The 20,765-nt window shown below is 39.6% G+C and overlaps 2 protein-coding genes across 4 annotated transcripts in view; one reads left to right on the top strand and one right to left on the bottom strand.

Annotated features, from left to right (window-relative positions):
- Positions 1-7,668, top strand: part of NAPB (NSF attachment protein beta) — a 61,972-nt gene extending 54,304 nt beyond the window's left edge. Inside the window, 3 exon segments of the mRNA XM_045295255.1 lie at positions 1,299-1,397; positions 2,082-2,132; positions 4,148-7,668. Coding sequence (XP_045151190.1) covers positions 1,299-1,397; positions 2,082-2,132; positions 4,148-4,258 — 261 coding nt within the window. The 3' untranslated portion in view covers positions 4,259-7,668.
- A 2,686-nt stretch (positions 7,669-10,354) lies between these two features.
- GZF1 (GDNF inducible zinc finger protein 1) lies at positions 10,355-20,679 on the bottom strand. 3 transcript variants are annotated; one of them, XM_045295345.1, is made up of 6 exons: positions 18,855-20,679; positions 16,412-17,811; positions 14,906-15,000; positions 13,296-13,463; positions 12,465-12,622; positions 10,355-12,086 (listed from the first exon to the last, which is right to left on the bottom strand). In XM_045295345.1, exons 1-6 carry the CDS (start codon positions 18,951-18,953, stop codon positions 11,736-11,738), a joined length of 2,271 nt encoding a protein of 756 aa, XP_045151280.1. In that variant the 5' UTR covers positions 18,954-20,679; the 3' UTR covers positions 10,355-11,735. The 3 variants fall into 3 exon arrangements, with proteins under 3 accessions (XP_045151280.1, XP_004717007.1, XP_045151281.1); XM_004716950.2 differs by having other exon boundaries at positions 20,187-20,679; XM_045295346.1 differs by having other exon boundaries at positions 11,833-12,040.
- Positions 20,680-20,765: the final 86 nt, after the last annotated feature.

Here is a 20,765-nt window from a genome sequence, read left to right as displayed (position 1 = left end):
ACTACATCTCTGTCTTACAATTTTACACTATCTCTAGCAGGTTTAGAAGTCCTGGTAGCACACTGTTTTTCGGTGTCTTCTGGGCTGGGCATTTTTCTTTCATTCTGGTCTTCACTCAGCCTTCGTTCTCCACTCAACAGCCAGAGTGGTGCTTTAAAATGTTATGACAGCCTTTCCCTTTCCTCACCTTCGCGGATTTCCCATTGCACTTGGAATAAAATCATAACTCCTTGGCCTAGCATAGTAGGATATAGCTTCCTCTTGCTCACTATTCTGTAGCTTTGTGTTTCCCAGACATGCCAAATTTATTTTCACCTCAGTATTTGCACTGGTGCTTCTACTTCTCTGTCTGGAGAATTCTTTCCTCATATCTTTCTGTGACTTGTTCCCTCACTTTAATCATATTTCTGCTCAGATGCCCTTATCTGTTAGACTTTCCTGTCCGTCTATCCTGACCCTGCACACAGACACACATATCACTCATGAAGAATACCAGCTTGATTTCTCACAGCCCTTGTCAACCTGACATTGAACTGTGTGTCTGTTCACACACAGTTGTTTACCACACCTCCGCCTCTTTATGGCATAATGTCAGTGAGAGCAAACTGCTGGGTTTGTTGTTCTTAAGTGCTGAAGAATCACATCTACCCTATGTGCAATGGACTGAAGAGATAAGACTTAGACAAACTTGTCATCGCTAGTATCTGCTTGTAGTTGGAAGAGCAAAATTGCACTGAGAGAAACTTTACTCTTCCCTCTAAGCCAGTGGTTCTCAACCTTCCGAATGCTGAGACCCTGTAATACAGTCCTCATGTGGTGGTGATTCCCCCAACCATAAAATTATTGTTGTTGCTACTTCATAACTGTAATTTTGCTACTGTTATGAATTGGGCAACCCCTGTGAAAGTGTCATTCAACCCCCAAAGGAGTCGCGACCCACAGGTTGAGAACTGCTGCTTTAAGCTCTTGCAGTGATCTGAATTTTATTTTTTTGCATAGTGTTACAGAGGAAGTTTTCTCCATTTCATGGATGAAAGAAGAGAGGCACTTTGAGTTTTTAAGAATTACATTGAGTAAAAAAAAAAAAGAGAATTACATTAGGTTCACATTGAATTCTCCAAAGAAACTTAGAAAAAATGGCTTAGAAATGTATTCCTACTTGAAATTTAAAATTCAAAATAAATAGATTTCTTGCATTGATTTTGATATGTTTTGCAGCAAATTTCTTTAAATTAAATAAATATAAATCGAATTAAAGTTAATATAAAATTAAAGGCTTTGTTTCCTAATTCTGTAAGTCTGACTTTAATAGATTGCTTTCTTCCTAGCTTGCTCTTGAGAAATATGAGGAAATGTTTCCAGCATTTACTGATTCAAGAGAATGTAAATTATTGAAAGTAAGTAATTTTGGAATTTTTAGGGGAAAAATTTTGGGTTTGGGGGAGTTAGTGAAATTTTACTTGTGTAAAGTCTGTTAATTTGTGTATGGGACCTGGTACCTTTTGTTTTTGCATTATGAATCTTCAAATGCCACTACCCCTACTTCTCACTTAGTGACTAGCTCATTGGTCAACATTTATGACAACAGTAAACAATTTATTATACAACTATTTTTCACATTAACAATATTTGTCTCGCAGTCAAGAACACCAGAGTGTGAGACAAGAGTAATGCTGTCTCCTGTGGTGGTTTTTGCGTCCCCTTGTTTTAAGTCTGGATTTTTAGTGGGTTGACAGCTTTGCAATATTACAGTGATCTTTCATCTTGTGGTTTGATGTTGTCACCTTCCATTTTTAACTAATCCTGATTTTTGTCTAATGAACTCATCTTTGGAACCTAATCAAGTTAATAAGTGACGAATGGGTGTATAGTCAGGAGCATAAGATTGTGTTCTGAAACGGGCCATTTGAAAAGCCGAATCCATGAGTTGGGGTCATTCTTGACTTTTATTTGAATGTTTTCGCAATTTTGTGATACTTGATGACATCAATTAATGTGATACTGAAGTTGTTGAAAGCATCTATTCACAGATGGGACTTTTTAGCCTATGAAACTAATTTTTCTCTTTATTTATTTTATAGAAACTTCTAGAAGCTCATGAAGAGCAAAACAGTGAAGCTTACACTGAAGCAGTAAGTTATGCTCTGGGGATATAATACATACTTGGAAAGTTTCAATTCCAAAACTTAACCTTTTTAGTTTTTATAATTCTGATCATTTATCTGACATTATTCTTGCATTAAATGTTATTTCTGCACGCTATTTTTTTTTTATACATCCTACAAACCATTAAAATTAGACTGTTCCATTAGCCATTAAACTATAGCCATTAGACTATATCACTTGAGATTTATTTCTTGATATAAGCTTAAAATTATTTAATTGCGAGGCTACTTTAAGAATACCTCATATAACTATAATTGACTTTTATTTCTTTGGAAAATAATCTGACAGAAATAAGTGTAAATTAAAGGTAGTTAAATAAAACTTAAACACTCAGAGTTTTCTGTTATTAGCATAAAATAAAGATTTTTTTTACACTCATTTTTCTGGGTTCCCAATTTTTGCTATCTTATTTTTAGCACTAAGTAAATTTCTTCATATGGCTTTGAGATAATAGTGCAAAAGAATGTTTTCCTATTTAACTTTTGACACCAACAATTTTCATACTATTGCAGTGCTTCTCAAGCTGTGGGTCGTGACCCCATTGAAGGGTCGAACAGCCCTTTCACAGGGGTCTCCCAATTCATAACAGTAGCAAACTTACAGTTATAAAGTAGCAACAAAAATAATTTTATGGTTGGGGGTTACCACACATGAAGAATTATATTAAAGGAACGTGGCATTAGGAAGGTTGTGAACCACTGTACTATTGTAATATTGCATTCCTCAATGAAGAAAGCTGGCATGGGAGCTTTGCTGGGATGGGGACATAACTGTGCATTTCTGATCTCTTTGGGCTTCTCTATTGCTAAGAGGTCAGAGTCAGACGTGCCTCCATACGTCATCCTTCTTGAATTGCTCTGACACCAGCTGTTCCTCCCACACCACACTATTATCTGTGCAATGGCCTCACGGAGTCACTAAAAAGACTCACTTTCTTAGGGGAGTTGACGGGTCAGGATCAGAAAACAGTAAGGATGCAGTCATTTGTCAGTAGCAATAATTTGCAGCCAGGAGAGCCAAGTCTCTCTCTGGTCCATAGCCGCTTAGCCACATAGTCTCTTGGACTTTGCCGCCATATACCGAGAAGCTGCCTGTTGCTCCGCCGCAAGGCAGCGTAAAGTCAGCACTGCTCTTCTGTTCGCGCTCTGGGTTTCCTTGCTTCCGCCTCTGCGTTATGACAGGCTCTTTTGCTTTGCTCTGTAGTTTCTGCGCTACAGGCTCTGTTCTCAGCCGCAGCCATTAACGACAGAGCTCTTGAGCGTCCTGAGTTTTCTCTCGGTGTGAGATGGCTCATATGCACAGAGGAATGGCTGGGACGGAGGTGTGGTTTTTGTCGTTCAGCAGACCATACCTCCAAGGAAACAAAGCATGTGACTCAGTCAGCCCCCCCCTCTTCTATGGTCAGGACTCGATTCCATTTTAATCCAGTCCAGTAGTAGAGCAGAGAACCCCTCCAAAATTGGGATTACAGCTACAGACATTGTTTTGAATTACAAATAAGGAATTATGGCTAGAAGGATTAATCGACTACATCTCACTCAGTAAGACATTGAAGTGTATTAGAATTCTATTTTCACACCTCCTAATATTGCACTAGAGGACTACAAGGGGCATCAAAAGTTTGTGTTGAAAGCCATTATCTTTTCATTCCATTGTGCTATGAACTCTTTGAAGCCCATTCAAATAAATCTTCTATGGTCCTGTATAATCCTAACTATGATGTCTAATTTTATTTGTCACATTAAATATATTCTGCTACCAGTTATAAAGGCTATTAGAACTTTTCTTCATGCAAAAGCACTGAAACTTGTCACTAGCACAAACAAAAAATGCACAGAGGAACGAAATATTGCAACATTTTAATGAAGGAGTTATAAACTGGGGTGAACAATTTCTCCTGAAGAAACCTGGTGGTATTATTGTTTAATATTTTGGTTTTGTTTCCAGGTAATAATTTTTATTCATCTTTCCTTTAAACTAGGTAAAGGAGTTTGACTCAATATCTCGCTTGGATCAGTGGCTTACTACCATGTTGCTTCGTATCAAAAAATCCATCCAAGGAGATGGAGAAGGAGACGGAGACCTAAAATGAAATGTTTATATATTTGTGGCATGTAGCTAACTCTTACTTATTTTTGTCGTAAGGCCAAGTATTCTTTATTGGATGCTTATGTCATGGCTTAATTTTGTTGCATAAGAACTAAATGATCTGTATATTATTTGTGGTCACTATGTCTGTGTAATGGTGATTTATGGATATGACGTGTAATTCATGCTTGCCAGAGCCCCTGGATTTTCTGAAAACTACTTCATCATCTTAAACTCCTATTATTTTGCTATGTACATAGCCCATATTTAATTTTGTCACTTTTTTATGGTCTTTTTTTCTTGGACTTGAGTACCCAGCATAATTGTTTTACTATATGCTTTGTATATTCTCTATATACTAGCATCATGATGTGTTCACTAAATATATGTGCTTGCTTAGGACAGTTATTACGAATGAGTTTATAACTTTCATTAGGAATTGTTTATATTTTTGGTATCCTGTGACTATTTTGATGGTGCTAGTGACAAGTTCCAGTGCTTTTTATATTGTTGTGTATGCTATCATGTGCATGGCAAACATTCAGTACTGCTTCACTCTGTTGTCAACATTCACACTGTCAGGAAGGGAGCATCCTGACAGTACTCGCTTATGTGTATTAGTGTCAGGGAGGATCTAACTGACAAGTACTTACACACACACAGAAAAAAGTCTACAAGAGATTAATTTTCCTTGTCCCTTCTTTAGTTGGAAATAAGTGATTTAAGTTGGGAATCACTTTCTTTATAATCTTTTTTTTCCTTTATATTCTTATAAAGGTATTTTGTCAGACTTTTCTCCTGGTTTTCCCATGTCAAGCATTTTCCCATGTTGATATACAATGAACCTTCTGTATCTTTGGGTTCTGCATCTTTAAATTCAACTAACCAATCATCAAAAAATACCACCCCCAAAGGCACCTACAAAGAAATTAAGTGATCAGAGCAAGCCCTAAGAAGCTAAGAGGGAACATAAAATGCTATTCATATTTTATTGGGTAGCATAAGTAATATAGGGACGATTTAAAGTATTAGGAGAATATCTGTAGGTTAGTATATAAAAGTGTATTTTAGATGAGCAGACTTCACAAAGTTTATGGGAAAAGTCCATTATCTTTTCAATTCCATTTTTCCATGAACTTGTTGAAGCATCTTTATGTGGGTTTTGGTATTGGGATTGTGGGGGTAAGGGAGGATCCTCAAACCAAAACCCACATGCATACCAAGGGACAACTTAATATCTTCTGTGCCAGTCAGGACTGACTAGATTATGTCAAAGCTTGAGAATGTATGTAAATAATTATATCTGTTTATTTAACCTGATGTGCTTAGGTGGGGATAAATCTAGTACTGGATTAATTATATGCTGAGATGGGCAAGAACCCTAATTTGCTTCTAAGGGGCATACTTTTTCTGTTAGCTGTGTTATTGTGTGCATTTGAACTCTGCCCTGCTTATTTTTATTAAAATAGCAAATATTCTCTTGGTTAAAGAATTTTATCCTACTCCTTAATGGTGGTATAGGAAGTCCTCGTGGCCTTGTGGGTTAAACATTGGGCTGCTAACCACAAGGTCAATGAATGCTAACCTTAAGGTCAAAACCCCAGCTGTTCTGCAGGAACAAGACGAGAGCATGTGCTCTCGTCAGATGCACAGTCTGGGAACCCTACGTTGGATTAGTGCATCAGAATAGACTCGATGGCAGTGGGTATTAATGCTGTGTGTGGATTGTCTAGTTTAGAAATGATCTTGTTTCCAAAATATCTTGTGCATATTTTTATGCTTAAAAGATTTGCACTTGATGATGCATTTGTTACCAGCATAGCCTATTGTGCTTTCTAAATTGTGCTGCTGTCATTGGTGACAGTGAAATGTCCTATGTTGTGGACATTACTAGTATTTGAATGCTATTTTTGTTTTGGGATTTCGTTCTACAGACTTGGGTAGGACTGTATTTTTCAGATAGAGTAGATGTGCCTGGACTAAGGTCAGATCTAAAAAGGCTTCAGTGAGTTGGTCAATCTTAGGGTGAAGGATTAAAGCACAAACAGTGGAAAAGAGCTAGCTGAGGCCAGATGGTGGAGTGTTCTGCATCAGATGATGCCAGCAGGAGTCCCTGACATCTTTACGGTGGTACTCTGTGCAAGATAGATGGTGGAGCAGAAAGCTCAGTGATATCAGTGTCAGGTGGGGATGGATGGGATGGGTCAGAAGCTATGTGAGTGCTGAATATGATCATCAGTAACATTACTTCTTAAAATGAAAGTGGATCATCAGATTAGGTAAATTTTGCACCTTTACTTCCCCATGGAGTCCTTTATGAAAAAGATTAGAGAAAAATGCAGGTTCTTATTGCTATTCCTGATTTTCCTGGTTGCTCTTCCAACCAGCTAGCTAAATTTGGGAATTGGAAATTTGGAAGTGGTTTGTAGCTTATTTCTTCTGGTTCTAAGTCTGTTCCCTATGGTGAAAACATCTAAACACTAGCCAGGTTGTGTGCTTGTTTCATCCTGAGGCAGTAGCTTGTTTCCACTTAATAATCTTCCAACCTGACTAAAATAAACAAATGATCTTTCAAGGCAATTTCCTCATCATCCCCTAACAGACCCTGGCTAAAGAAAAGGTATGACTTTGTAAATTAGTATCTGTAAAGTTTTATTGTCAATCAGTTACTGTATTGAAATAGACACTAGGATCTGTGCCTGGGTTAAGAATTTTTATTTTTAATATTTCACATGAAAATAGTAAAAAAAATGCAATGGCTAAACAAGATTAATGGCAGATGAGAGAAAAGGCCAAGTAGCAGTATGAAAAAATACTTGATTGATCATTGAAATACTGTTTCTTTTACAATGCCTACAAGTTAGGTTTTCAAGATTTATAGAATGCAATTTATGGACAAAGCAATGATGGATGCTATTTTCTTGTATTTTCGTAAACCTGGGGCTAGTTCATAGTTAAAATTTCTTACAGGAAAGCTCGCTTTTTGTGGCAACATTTTTAATAGCTTGCATTCTGCGTTCTTCCAATGATTTAAAAAAAAAAAACAGTATTTTTGCACAACTGTGGCCATAGGTGTTGGTATCACTGTAACCAAAGTATATGCATTAGCCCTTAAGCAGTTATTGTTTCTTCTGATATTGTGTATTTAAACTGCCCAAATGCAAACAATTGTGACTTTCTTTTGAGGACTTGGCAGCACAGCATGTCACCTGTAACTTACCCACCTGTGTTGTGAACTGTTACATTTTCGCCTTGTGAACTCCCAAATCAGTCTCTGCTGGTGTTCTCTTTCCCAATGATCCCAGAGGATTAATTATGAAAACTAACATGTAATGATAAATCTACCTTAGCAGAAAGAATATTTATGTTCTTTGTGAACCTGTATGGTAAATAAAGTGGAAATTATGAAAAATATTTTGACTAGCTTTTCCTAGCTAACTTTACACAAACCAAGAATGGCTTCTTTTTCTTGACTTTGTGCTAATTAAGTTTAAGACAATGGGTATTGTTCTTTTCTAGGCTTTGTGACCATTTGAATATTGGTTTGAGTATACAAATACCTCAATCAATATCTTGATCAATTTCAGGGTGCTATAATTAACTTTCAGGCATTGAGGGTTTATGAGAACACCCTGGTTATATAGTCTGATGTTTTCTATTCGATGTATATAATCACTGTGCAAACCTTATATTCTAGTCCCATCTTGCTGCTTCCATGAAGGAATCTTGCTTGAACCCTTTAGGACTGTCTCTGAGGAAGTTGGGTACGTAAAGAAAGAACTAAGTACCACACTCTGCCCCAAAACACGCCACTTGACTGTCATGTATTTCTTCTAGTTCAGTGCATGGAACAAGGCAGATGCCCTAGAAAAGGTCAAGTTCACTAGCCACTCAGGCATGAACTTCTAGGAGGAAGAGGTAAGGATTGTGTAGGCTGGGTTTTCCTAAGATACCAATGGTTTAGCAAGAGTATTGTAGATTGAGGAAAACTTAAGGTTAATTAAAGCAGATTTTAAGAAATAGTATAGAAGAGGCCATTCTCACTTGGGAATGCTGATACATTATTGATCAATGAAAGTTTTTATCAGTTAAACTTCTATTTTCAGAATCAGTGTTTTCTGAGAGAAAAGCCTGGTTTCCAGTCTTGATAAGATAGTGCCTTGGCAGATGATCCCTTCACGACCAGTGGTGCGAATGGCAATACTGGGAGAGTGGGTTGGAAAGAGGGAACCGATTACAAGGATCTATATGTGACCTCCTCCCTGGGGGACGGACAACAGAAAAGTGGGTAAAAGGAGCTGTCGACAAGACAGGATATGACAAAATAAACAATTTATAAATTATCAAGGGCTCATGAGGTAGGGGGAAGTGGGGAGGGAGGGGGGGAAAATGAGGACCTGATGCGGGGGGGCTTAAGTGGAGAGCAAATGTTTTGGGAATGATGAGTGCAATGAGTGTACAAATGTGCTTTACACAATTGATGGATGTATGGATTGTGATGAGTCATATGAGCCCCTAATAAAACAATTTAAAAAAGATAGTTCCTTGATAGGGTGGCAAAGCTAAGTGGGTGGCTTCTGTGGCTCAGTTGCAGTGACACTGCTAGATGATCCTGATTCATACTTGTAGGGTGCTCTGCCCCATCAGAACCAGTTGACAATTCTTAATTCACAGCTACCCTTGTCTAGTGACATGGACAAATGGCTCTTTGCACAAGTGCCTCCCCTTCCAATTTAATAGTGATATTTCCGATTGACGCGAATAACATCATCAACAGCTAAGTAGCCAGACACTCATTTAGTTTTTTCAAAAGTAAACTTCCTAATGTGACAAAGTGTAACATTTGACAGTTTCAGATTAAATTACAATTTAGACTCGAATTTGTCTTGATAATCACCTACAGCAAAATCATTTTTATTAATATCACCTTTAATAAAAGGTCTTCCCCACTACACAGCCTATTTTATCAAACCCTACACAGTAATAATATTAGGTTAAAAGCTACCTGGGCTCTTTGGAGTTTGGGCTAAGAATATTTCAAACAAATGGTTGGAAGCCACCACGTAAGTTTGTAGGTATCCTTTCTTGACGCTTTGGGAACAGTGGTATGCTGGCACACAGCATACCACTTCCCTTATCAGAGATTTGGAACTAATGGGTTCTTTGCTCTCATTCAATATGGCTTCCTTGGGAAAAGAATCTGGAAATGCCCCGATAGTTCTCTAATCGTCTACTACAAGATTTCTGGATGCCTTCGTGGCGTAGTGGTTACAAGTTGGGATGTGATCCGTAAGATCAACAATTCAAAACCACCAGCCTGCTCCAAAGAGAAAGATGGAGCTTTCTACTCCCCAAAGAGTTAGTCTCGGGATCCTGCAGGGGCAGTTCTGCTCTTGTGGACAGCCTTATCCTCCTGGGAAAGGGACAGAGAAATGCATATAATTAAAGAAGTCTGTTTGACACACACTTTAATATCATCCTAAATACTGGCAGAAGCGGAACATAACCACTTAGATACTTGGTAGTATCGAGTTACACTCATTCTTTCTCTGTAAACAGATCAGTTTTACTCGTCCTTTAGTCCTCCACATCTAAATGGAAATCCAGGTCATTGCGAGAAATACATTTAAATTATACTTGTCTCAAAGAATTTTATTCTACAGATATTAAATCCTAGTAACAAATAAAATTAGAATTGTGAAACTATTTTTATAAAACAAACATTTATTAGGACAATTTTTTGTAGAACTTCTAAAGAAATCATTTTAAGACAAAATTGATTCGAGTAGGTAACAAAATAATCTATTGTTTAAATTCCTTCTCATCAAGATGACTTTACCCCATAAAATAGTACATCAGCTGGGCAAATTCATTCTTCTTGAAGAATAAAATTGTTTGCCACAGTGTGATATATTTTGTTCTGTACAGTACCTCAGAATTGAATTTGTAGTCTTCAAGAGCAGGTATAAAACATGTTACCAGTGCCTGAAACAGCTTGTCCTTGGTTTACTTTGAAAGATTACAAGTTAAAAAAAATATGCACTTAGGAAAAAATCTTCCCCCACTAGCTTCCATCCTAAAAAGTAAGGATACAATGAAATCATTTTCACAGCAAGTTTAATATATTAAAATGTAGGAGGGAAGAAACAATTAGCAAAATCTATTCCTTCAAGGTTTTCTTAATGTTTTGAGTTACCTGTGAATTAAAGCACATACAAGCACATGGCCAAATCCAAGTCACCTGAACCAAAAACCATGCGTAGAAAATATAGCAGAATTATATTTTCATTGTGAGTTTATTTTAAGCAATATGTTCCGCAAGAAATAGCCAAAGGAGCATTTAAGACAAATATCACTGGTTCTTCACAATCAACCACTCTTAAGGTATAATGGAAGATGAATGTGCCAAGGCTTGCTTTTTTTTTTTTGGTCCCTTTTACTGTATTCTTGCATGCTTCCATAAATACATGGTAATTACTTTCATGTTGCAATCAAATGAGGTCTGGGTCTCTGGAAATTACAGAAACTAATTCAGGAAAAACCTAGCAAAACTACTACTACATGCACTTAAGATTTTCACCTCATTTTTCAATTGTGATTAAAATGACTACATATCATTTAAATTAGCCTAAATTAGCCTCTCCACTAATTTTCCACAACTACAAAAGTTACAGTGTTTTGTTCATAGCCTCTTTGGTAGGATAGCTTTTACCTAATCAGATTTTTGGGAATGAAACTGAACAGCCACATCTCATTACAAAGCTCGACTATGACAAATTTCCTTGCACAGATGTGATATGAATTAAAAGGTTAGACTGAGCTGTTGTATGTTCAGTTGTCATTCTTTTTCTCGTGTCTACAAACAGGAAGGGAATGAATACAGTAATTCCTTAGTTCCAGCTAAGGGCTTCCAGAGCAGATCAGATTTGCCTCTATTTGACACGAAAGAAACACGTGAGGATCCATAGCCCCAGTTGGATTTCAGCCTGGACTCAGACTTGGTAGGAAGAGTATAGAAGTATCAGAAACCCTTACTGAAGTTTATGAGTTTGAGACTTGGGAGACTGTTAGTAGCAATTTCATGAGTTGTATAATGCTTGCTATAATATCCAAACTTCAACAATATTAAGATAGGCAAACATTAAAATGATCAATGCATACAGCCTATTGTAGAATCAGATGAAGTTATGTTAACTGCCTTTTTTGTTGATAACGTGTAGCAGAGATCATATAGATCAGGCTTTTTTTTTTAAACCATTTTATTGGGGCTTATACCACTCGTATCACAGTCCATTAGATCAGGATTTAAGGGAAAATTTTAAGGATGTTTTGACAAAGTTAACGGAAAAATCGGCATCATTCTTACACACATCATTCTCTGCTTGTGGACTCTTCTTTCTAAGCTCACCCTGACATCACCTTGAGTGTAGTTGCCACACTCAAAGATGTATGAGACCTGCCTGACATGTAACTTCAAGCTCTTACTCCATGTTGGTCAGAGGGTGAAGCTGGGGGGGCATCGCAGTAGTCTGTGGCGTCAGTTCACCGAGCTCATTGGTGGTGGTGCCAAGCAAAGAGTCCTGAGACACCGCGGAATCATCTGGCTTGCTGGCCATATCTGCTGATCTGTTCTCATGCACAACAGACACACTGCTTTGGACTGGGGTCAGGTTATGAAAATGGCCATTTTCTGTAAAGGACAGCAATTTATCTGAGATTTTAGATGACCCATATTCTTCATCAGGCTGTTCAGTCTTGTGCCCATCGTCATTCTTGGGTGAGCCATCTACAATAATAAGGAAAGACTTCCATGGAGTATTCTTATCATGTATCTACAAATCAAACACAAAATTCACAGATTCTTATTAACAAGTATAGATTAAAATTTTTGTTAAACAAGTGCATTTGAAAAGAGAAACAGTCTTGTCAACTTAAATTTGATTTCTATTCCAGCAGCATCTTCTTCCACTGTCAAGTATCTTTCCTACACCATCATTAATTAGGAGGTAGTACTTGTAGACTTTTTTACCTTGAGCCCTGAGGCTCCATTCTTTACGTCATTGCCCCTATGAACGCACTCACTGTAGAGAAAATCTGAGGAGAAATAGCTGTTGTCATCTCTAACCTTTCTGGAATGATGACAAAAACCCTTATAACTGTTCTTTGTATTTCATGTCCAAGTTTTTCATTTTTAAGTATGTCATGCTTACTGAGGTGTGCCGCCGGAGAGTGGACTTGTCCGTGAAAGTCCGCCCACACGCATTACACATGAATGGCTTCTCTCCGGTGTGAATTCGATGGTGACGTTGGAGAGCGTTGAGCTGGGTGAACTGCTTACCACACTGATCACAACAGTAGGGACGTTCCCCTGGGACAGGAAGAGAAGAAAACTACCATAGTCGATGGTCTCTTTAGCCTACTATATTTCATTCTGAATACATTCTGGAATAATGCTATTTTCAAACCACCGCAAAGCTTCAGCATTCTTTTCTGTAGGCTATTCTGAACAACAGCTCAAGGGTCAAATCTGCAATTCCTGTATCAACAGTTATGGCCTGTACCAAACAAGGGACAAAATCCCTACTTCAGCAGGTATTTATAGAAGTTATCATCTATTATCTACAGTAATGGGGTAATTTTTTTTTAATGCCAGTTCTCTATCACGGGACTGAATTTGAGTGCATATATATGTACTTATATATGTATTGCATATATAGATTATTATTCCTGTTTCCAACCTGAAAATTGTTAAAATGCTCACATATCCACATTCATTCCACCTGTATACTATGCTTCTCAGTAAAAACTCCAAGTAGGCAAGACATTTTTGTCTTCTCCCATTTGCACAGGTTAAGTGGTTTTATTTCTCAGAGCCAGAAATGCGCCTCCAAAGTTAAAAAATATAAAAGTTCTTAAAACATATCCAAATTGGCTAAAGTTCTCACCTAAAGCTTAATTTCAAGTAACATTCTATTGCTAAAACTTAGTGGTATTTTTTGCTGCCAAACTTAACTTTTATCTGTGACTGCATCCCACTGTACCTGTGTGAACTTTAATGTGCTGATACAGTGAGTTCCGCTGGGCAAAGGTCCTGAAACACACTTCACATTTAAAGGGTTTGGATCCAGTATGGATTCTATTGTGATGTTTTAAATACTCCTTAGAAGCAAAACTCTTGCCACAGGTTTCACACATAAAAGGTCTTTCACCTATGTTTAAAAAAATAGAAAAAGAAAACAGTTAGAAACAGTAACAGTGATGGAAACCCAAGGGAAGAGTAATTGGGTCCTCACACTTAACTTATAAGCATTCCTCAAAGGGCCCTAGCAATGGCTCCTTTTAAGTTTTAGTTAAACCTATCATAAAAACTCCATTCAGTGCCCTGGTACTTGCTAAAATTTTGTGTGAAGTACACTTTAAAGTCCCTTGAAAGAGTTCACTAGGTTAAAATTTAGTTAGCTTGCCATTTTGAAAATTTAGTCATTCCAATCAAGAAAGTCATTTTATACCTCCATTTTGGTGGAATTGTTGCATTTATTTTTAAAAACACTTCCACAAATCTTTGTCAAAATAAAAACCCCTCTTGAAGGAGAGAAGTTTATAGTGGTTATGTTTACATAACTTTTCTATAGAGTAGTAACTATTGGATTACAGGCAAGAAAGTTATGTCAGTTTTTTTCATTTCATAAAAATACAAATATTTGTTTTAATAAAATATCTGAATCTATTAAAATTCTCATCAAATGGCAAATTTTGACTTAATCCTTCCATCTGGTCTTCTATGAACCCCCAACTACCATCAGATAACAACTCTGTTCACTTTCACATCAGTAAATGCCTCCTCATCTTTGTTCCAACTGCATTTGAACTTGCACATATGAAAGTGCTTAGAGATAAATAATGAAATTTAAGGAGAAAGTACTGCATTAGGACAAGAATCACAGTATACAATAGTTAGGCTTCATATATTCCTATAATATGCAACAAGGTTCTAAATCTCAGGGTTACTGTGCTGAATCAGTAATAAAGCCAACTTAATTTTTCTGCCTCCCATAAAATATCATTAAACCTTTAGAAAACAAGTGAGACTCTCACTACCTTAATGCTTCAATAATGAATTATTTTCTTCTAGTTTTTTATGTGCAGATTTTCCAGCTTTTTGGGAATAACTGCATAACTGCATTTTGAAAGTCAACATCCTAGCACAGGCATCCTGAAGCATTACTCCAAACAGCAGGGCCATATGCTGGTGGGTGGTTTACCAGAATTTACTAAACTACACTTATGGTTGCACAGTTTGATTATTTCCAGTTCTTTGTTGTTAAAAATAGCAAGTAGCCAATAAGCATAGCTTTTCCCATATCTTTATTTTTTTGTGTGTTCATCTTTCATACATAAGACCCACAAAATAACTTCCCAAAGAGTCATAGACTGACTCATACTGTCCCATGATATAAAGGTCATCATCACAAGCTCACCAGCACTGAATACCATGGCATATTTTTAGCTATGTTTGCTTTGTTTCATAGATGAAAAGGCTAGCTCATGACTTTAGCCTGTACCACTTTGATGGATGCCAACTTCTAAATAAATTGCAATTTCCTTCTACTAAAAAAGACATTCAATCACAACAGCACGAGTATTTATTTACCTGTGTGACACCTTTTATGATAAATCAGCATGTGGTTCTGAGTGAATCTTGCACCACATTCATCACAGACAAAAGGTTTTTCCCCTGTATGAATTCTGAAATTACAACATTCAGATGATAACTTAGGATGTATTTCAAACCTCACTTTGCAATACAAATTCTGTGCTGGCCTGAAAAATAGTTTACTCCAAGAGGCCTAAGGAGAATGATAGAAGTGAAAGGAAAAGAGCCCCGTAACAACCATCCCAAAACGAATCTCAAAAACAAGGCCAACAGATTGGTCCATTCTCTGTAAGCCACACAATGTTCATCTCCATCGATTTAGATGCCTGTTACTCATAAGGCATAGGTAGAGCACATGTCTTTACATGGTTCGTAGAATACTGCATAGCACTGTCTAATTTCCTCATTCAGAAAAACCAACAACAGACACCTTAAGAAGTATTGCTGACAAAGGACTTGATCAAAAATTTTACTATCATTTCCTAATTATGTAATTGGTCTAGAGAGATTGCTTTCAAAACATTGAAGAAACCTGGTTTCTAGGGATTAAATATGAAGGATTCTAATTTCATAACTATTATAAAGTAGTATCCAATCAGGATTTACTGAGACTTTCCTAAGCAAGTATTTTAAACAATAGTATATAGAGTAAGACAATGAACATCAAAGACTGGCTCAGGTGTGAGGACAGATCTAGAATAGAGTAGAAACAACTGAGAATTATCTGTTCTCAGTGATAAATACTGAGAATTATACAGAAACCTACTTAAAAACTGACCACTCGTCACCTACAGTTCAGAAACAAATTGACAGAAAGAAAACACTCTGCCCTGGAGTCTAGACCATCCAATGACACTTTCTAAGCACAAAGAATATAAAACCGTAGATGTTTCCTAAGACCTGGATATGCCTTAAATCTCAGGGACCTTCCATGGGTGTTCTGAACCAACATGGTCAGGGAACCTAAGTTCTCCGTGAGGAGTCAGGGAACGAGAAATAAAGGGAACTGACTCCAAGTCTTCCTCCAGTTTGGAGACAGAACTGGAAGCAGCGCAGGCTAGTGGGGAAATGTGGAGTCCCTGCCAGCCCAGAACTGTCAACGGGGCTTGGCATGCTCAGCAGCCCCCCACGGAGCAGGAAGCTCAGTTCTTCATCCAGGATTCTGTGCTATTACCATGGAAAGGAGAAGGGGAAAGGCGGGCCTCCTTTGGCCCGAAGCCTGTGGAAGTACTAGAAAATTTTCAAAAAGTTGAAGAAGAATCTCTCATCACTTCTCTACCCAGAAAGAGAATTGGACGTTCTCTCAAAATTGTCACCTACCTCTATCAAAGGGACAAGTTAAGATGTGAACACTTGGGAGATAGAGTCCTCCTAACCCGCAACAATGCCTTTTAAGAAAAGAAAATCCCAGGAAACAAACAAGCCGCATTCTGCAAATTAGCTGCAGAGGGTCTGCTATTTCCCACAACACTCCAGTGTAGGAGTGAGACCACCCGTACGTACCTCATGTGGGTCTTCAGTGCAGAAAGCTGAGAGAACTTGGCCTCGCACTCAGTGCAGCCATAGGGCTTGTCGCCAGTGTGGGTGCGTTCATGGACCCGCAGGGCCGTCTTGGAGCTCAAGCCCTTGCCGCACTGCTGGCATAGGTGCCGCTCCCTACCACCCTCATGGACCTGCAGGACGTGCCTCTTGACGTCCTTCTTCCGTTTGAACTTCTTCCCACAGAGCTCACACGGGAAGTGGCGCTCGCTGCTGTGCACGTGGCGCTGATGGCTCTTCAGGTTGCAGCGGTTGGCAAAGGTCTGGCTGCAGGTGTCACAGCGGTAAACCACCTCCGCAGCGACTCCATGGTGGTGCTTGATGTGCTTCAGGAAGCTCTTCTCATATAAAAATGCTTTTTCACAGGTGGTACACTTAAAGTTACTCTTCTTATCCCCTTCATTGTCATCCTCCTCCTCCTCCTCCTCTTCCTCCTCCTCCTCCCCTGCTTTTGGCATCATTTCCTCCAAATCAACACCCGAATTACAGTTCTCTGTTTTGGGACTCACACCTATTGTAACTGGTCCCATCTCTACTCCCTCATTGTCTGGGCTTTGGTCGTGGGCACATTTGTAGTCCCCCACATCATCCTGGGCACTACTTTGCTCCTCTAGGAACCGTCGTGTATATTTCTTTTTAGGGATTTCCACAAATACTTTTCTTCCCGCCAGTCTTCCACTGGCTCTTCTGATTTTGGGGTAGGGGGGTTTAACTACATCTTTTTTCTTATCTAGTTTCTCCTTGAATTTCTTTGTTGGCAAGTCTGGCAGCATGCCGTTGCTGATTCTCTCTACGCTGCAATCTGAACCATCCACAAAGCCATTGGAAAGAGAACCATCCACGGCTACATCTGCCCTACAGGCAGGAACACTGACTTGGGAGCCACTGCTCATTTCCTCTTCCTGGGACTCTGAGAAATTCTGCAACTCCAAAAGTACAGATTCTAACATCTGTTTCTTTAATTGGAAACAAGTTTCTGATAGGTCCAAGCATTTTAGCTTTTCAGCCATTTCCAACATTCGCTGCACCCGATCTTCTTCTACTTGTACCTTTGCAGTATAGACAAACTCAAGAAATGAAGCGAAGTCAACCACTTGTACCTCACTCAAGTAGACATTAGTCCTTGTGCCATCCACGGTATTTTCATTAAGAAACCTTTCCTTAAAAAACTTGCTGGTGGCTGCCAGCACTGCTTTATGAGCCATAAATTCTTCGCGGACACCTTGGTACTCCACGCTAACTGTCACATCACACAAGTGGCCCAGGAGACGTAACTGGTGCATTTCATTCAAAAGGTTAAATGGGGAGGACTTGGATTCCAGCAGAACTGCCCCACTTTCCATCTTTCTTCTTTCTAAAATCAGCTTTGAAATGAAACAAAAATAATTTCATGTGTGAACAACCACTGAAGTAAAAGAACTAAAATCCATGAATTTTTTGTTCTTCAGGGAAATACTGACTTTCCCTAGCATTAATCAACCAGGTTTTCCTCATGTAGAAATTCAAATCACATTTCACCTTTAGAGATTTCTGCAGAGAAATCCTATATACATTCATAAGATAATATTTACCTAAAAAAAATAAAGTATTACCAAGATTTCTCCTAATGATAAGTATACATGAACATCAATGACATACATTAAAACAGTAACCTGCTTATCAAGATCATTTTCTAATTTGCTTACATGAACCCAAAAATGCAACAGTATTATGGCAAAAATAATGTCTTGATCAGAAAACCCATGGCTGCCACTGTCTGAGAGAATCAATGCTACCTTTAAAAACAACCAACTACTTCTGGCATCTCTAAAACATTATCATTTGAATTACCATTACACTACTGTATAATGCAGATTCCACAGCTTTTACAAGTCAATAAATACCTGGAGCAAGTCACTTAACTTCCCAGTACCTCACTTTCCTCCTCTGAAGAATGCCACAGGCTGCTGGGAGGGTTAGAAGTACAAACATGGAAAACTCTTGCAGTAGTGCCTGAGACTCCAGGTACACGGCATGGGTGGTGTTATTACCCACACTGTACAGATGAGCAAATAACGAGGTTATGCTGAAGTTTGAACCTGGGTCTGGTTCAAACTGGGTGTGAGCTCACAAGGTGAAACTGCTCATTACACCTTCCTTGCAACCTTGTCAAATGCCAAGAACCACCTTTATTTCCTTGACTTTCCCTAGCATTAAGCACCATTGCCCTTCAGAAGTCTCTTCTCATGGGCTTCTGTGGTAGTAACTATCTTGGGTCATTTCTTCTGCTTTGATGATTGCACTCTCTGGGCAGCTTCCCAGAATATGTGCTTTCTCTAAAAGATTCAGTCCTAACATTCTGCTCTTGGCTCTATCTTCCTCTTCTATGGTCATTTTCAGTTAACTCCTCGCCCATCAAAGTACCCACCTTCCCTTTAAACACCTGCAGCCAGATCTTCCATGCCATCTTAAATTGAACATGCCTACAGCTGAACTTAACATCACTGGAAAACAAAGTCCCACCCATGCCCCTGTGCTTGGGTGTGGTTGAGTGAATTATTTCATACAGCTCTTCTATCCATCACTGTATAACTCCCACCCAACAACTTTTTCCTGTTGGGACTGAGTAAGAGAAGGTGGAGGAAGATGCTCATGGATTATGATTCCGTTTCGAGTGACTGTTAACAAGGTTAATTGTGATTTTAAAATTTGGGGACTCTAATGTTCAATTTTGCCAGCCACCTGGATATAAAATGAACCATCTCATAAGCAGGAAGGGGGGTATCTTACTGACATCAAGAAAGAAGAGCCACAGTGGAGTGTCCTTTAGACTCCAAGATGCCTGCACACTAAAGCATGTCCATCCAGGGGCAGAAAGTTGTGACACCAGAAGTGGCAGAGAAGTGGTAGCAACAGAACCAATAGAGTGAGCATGAGCCAGAACTATGGGTCTGGAAGCCTCAAATCAAGTAGAGCAGTGTCTTCAGGCAGAGCGATCACGTTAGAAATGACCTGCCTCCAGGTATTGAATTGGGAAGCCAGGTGTGGCAACCAAAGGAACAAGAGCTGAGGGCCTTCAGGCTGAGCCTTATGGTGGAGTGGTGTGTCCTTTGGTCACGTGGTGACAGCACTAAAAGAACTCTGAGGCGCTGCCCAAGGATCAGAGAGACGCCTGTCTGCAGGAAGAACTATCGAGAATGTCTGGTCCTGAATTGTAACCTATTGACTTCCTTAATAAAGCCCACAATTTTGACTGTGGTCTGGCCCTTGCAATGAATTATCGAACCCGGCTGAGCAGCAGAGGGTGCTATGGAGGGCATGATCAGTGTCAGAAGTGGTAAGGAAGGTCGAAGGGCTGGAGGCATGTCTGACCTCAACCTCACAGAAATCGGTATTGGGCAGCTGATAAAGTCAGAAAAGGTCCGCACACTGCTTTTCACACCTTTCTTGACACTGGGCTTCACTGCCAACGAGTCAATGCCAGCTCATAGTGACCCTTTACAATAGGCTCAAACCGCCCTTGTTTGTGAGTTTCCATGACTAATTTTTCACGGAGTAGAGAGTCCCGCCTGCCCCCATGGGGCGGCGTGTGGTTCGAACTGCTGACCTTGCGGCTAACAGCCCAACCACAGCGCAGCCACTATGCCAAAAGCTGGCACACTGAAACCATCTGTCCCCAAAACACGAAAAACAAAGGACATAAGGCTTCCTCTGAGAGTTCAACTATCAAAATAATACATAAGAGGTTTGCGCAATTCACCTGAAGCAGACAACAGTTAACTGTGTGAAAATTCTAAGAACTATATATTGGGGAATGGAAGTTAGCCAAGGAGCTGTCACTGAATGCAGGTCCACCCTCGGGAGACGCGATGCCTACACTCGCCACCATCCTCTGCTTGCCCCAGCCGCTGCCAGCGGCCTCTGCAGAACGTCCGCTGCACGCAGGGTGAGGATTCCTCGGGGTGAATCAACAGAGCGCTTTCCAAGCACTATTCCCCATTTGCCTGACCCGAGGGAAAGAAGGCACAGAAGACGGCGACAAAGGTATTTCCGGCCGGATAGAAGTCCTCTTTCTCGCAGTCATTAAGTAGCATTCTGGCCGCCACCTCCATGAGTCGAGTTTCTCGAAGGACCCCGGTCTTACTCCCCAACAGCCCTAGTCAATGCCCGAGGCCTCCGCTGGACCTGTCCCGCCGCCGCCCCCGGTCGCTTTCCCCGGGAGAAGACGTTCATTTCCAAGGGCATGCCGTTTGCAACGACGTCTCCGGGGCCCACACACCGGCTCCAACCGGGCACTCCGGCGCCACACACCGCAGACGGCACCGCGCGGCCGGCAGCT

The sequence above is a fragment of the Echinops telfairi genome, unplaced genomic scaffold (assembly GCF_000313985.2).
Source record: "Echinops telfairi isolate 266 unplaced genomic scaffold, ASM31398v2 ScPeMD7_5592;HRSCAF=6446, whole genome shotgun sequence".
In the NCBI taxonomy this organism is placed as follows: domain Eukaryota; kingdom Metazoa; phylum Chordata; class Mammalia; order Afrosoricida; family Tenrecidae; genus Echinops; species Echinops telfairi.
This window is presented reverse-complemented; position numbering and strand designations above follow the sequence as displayed.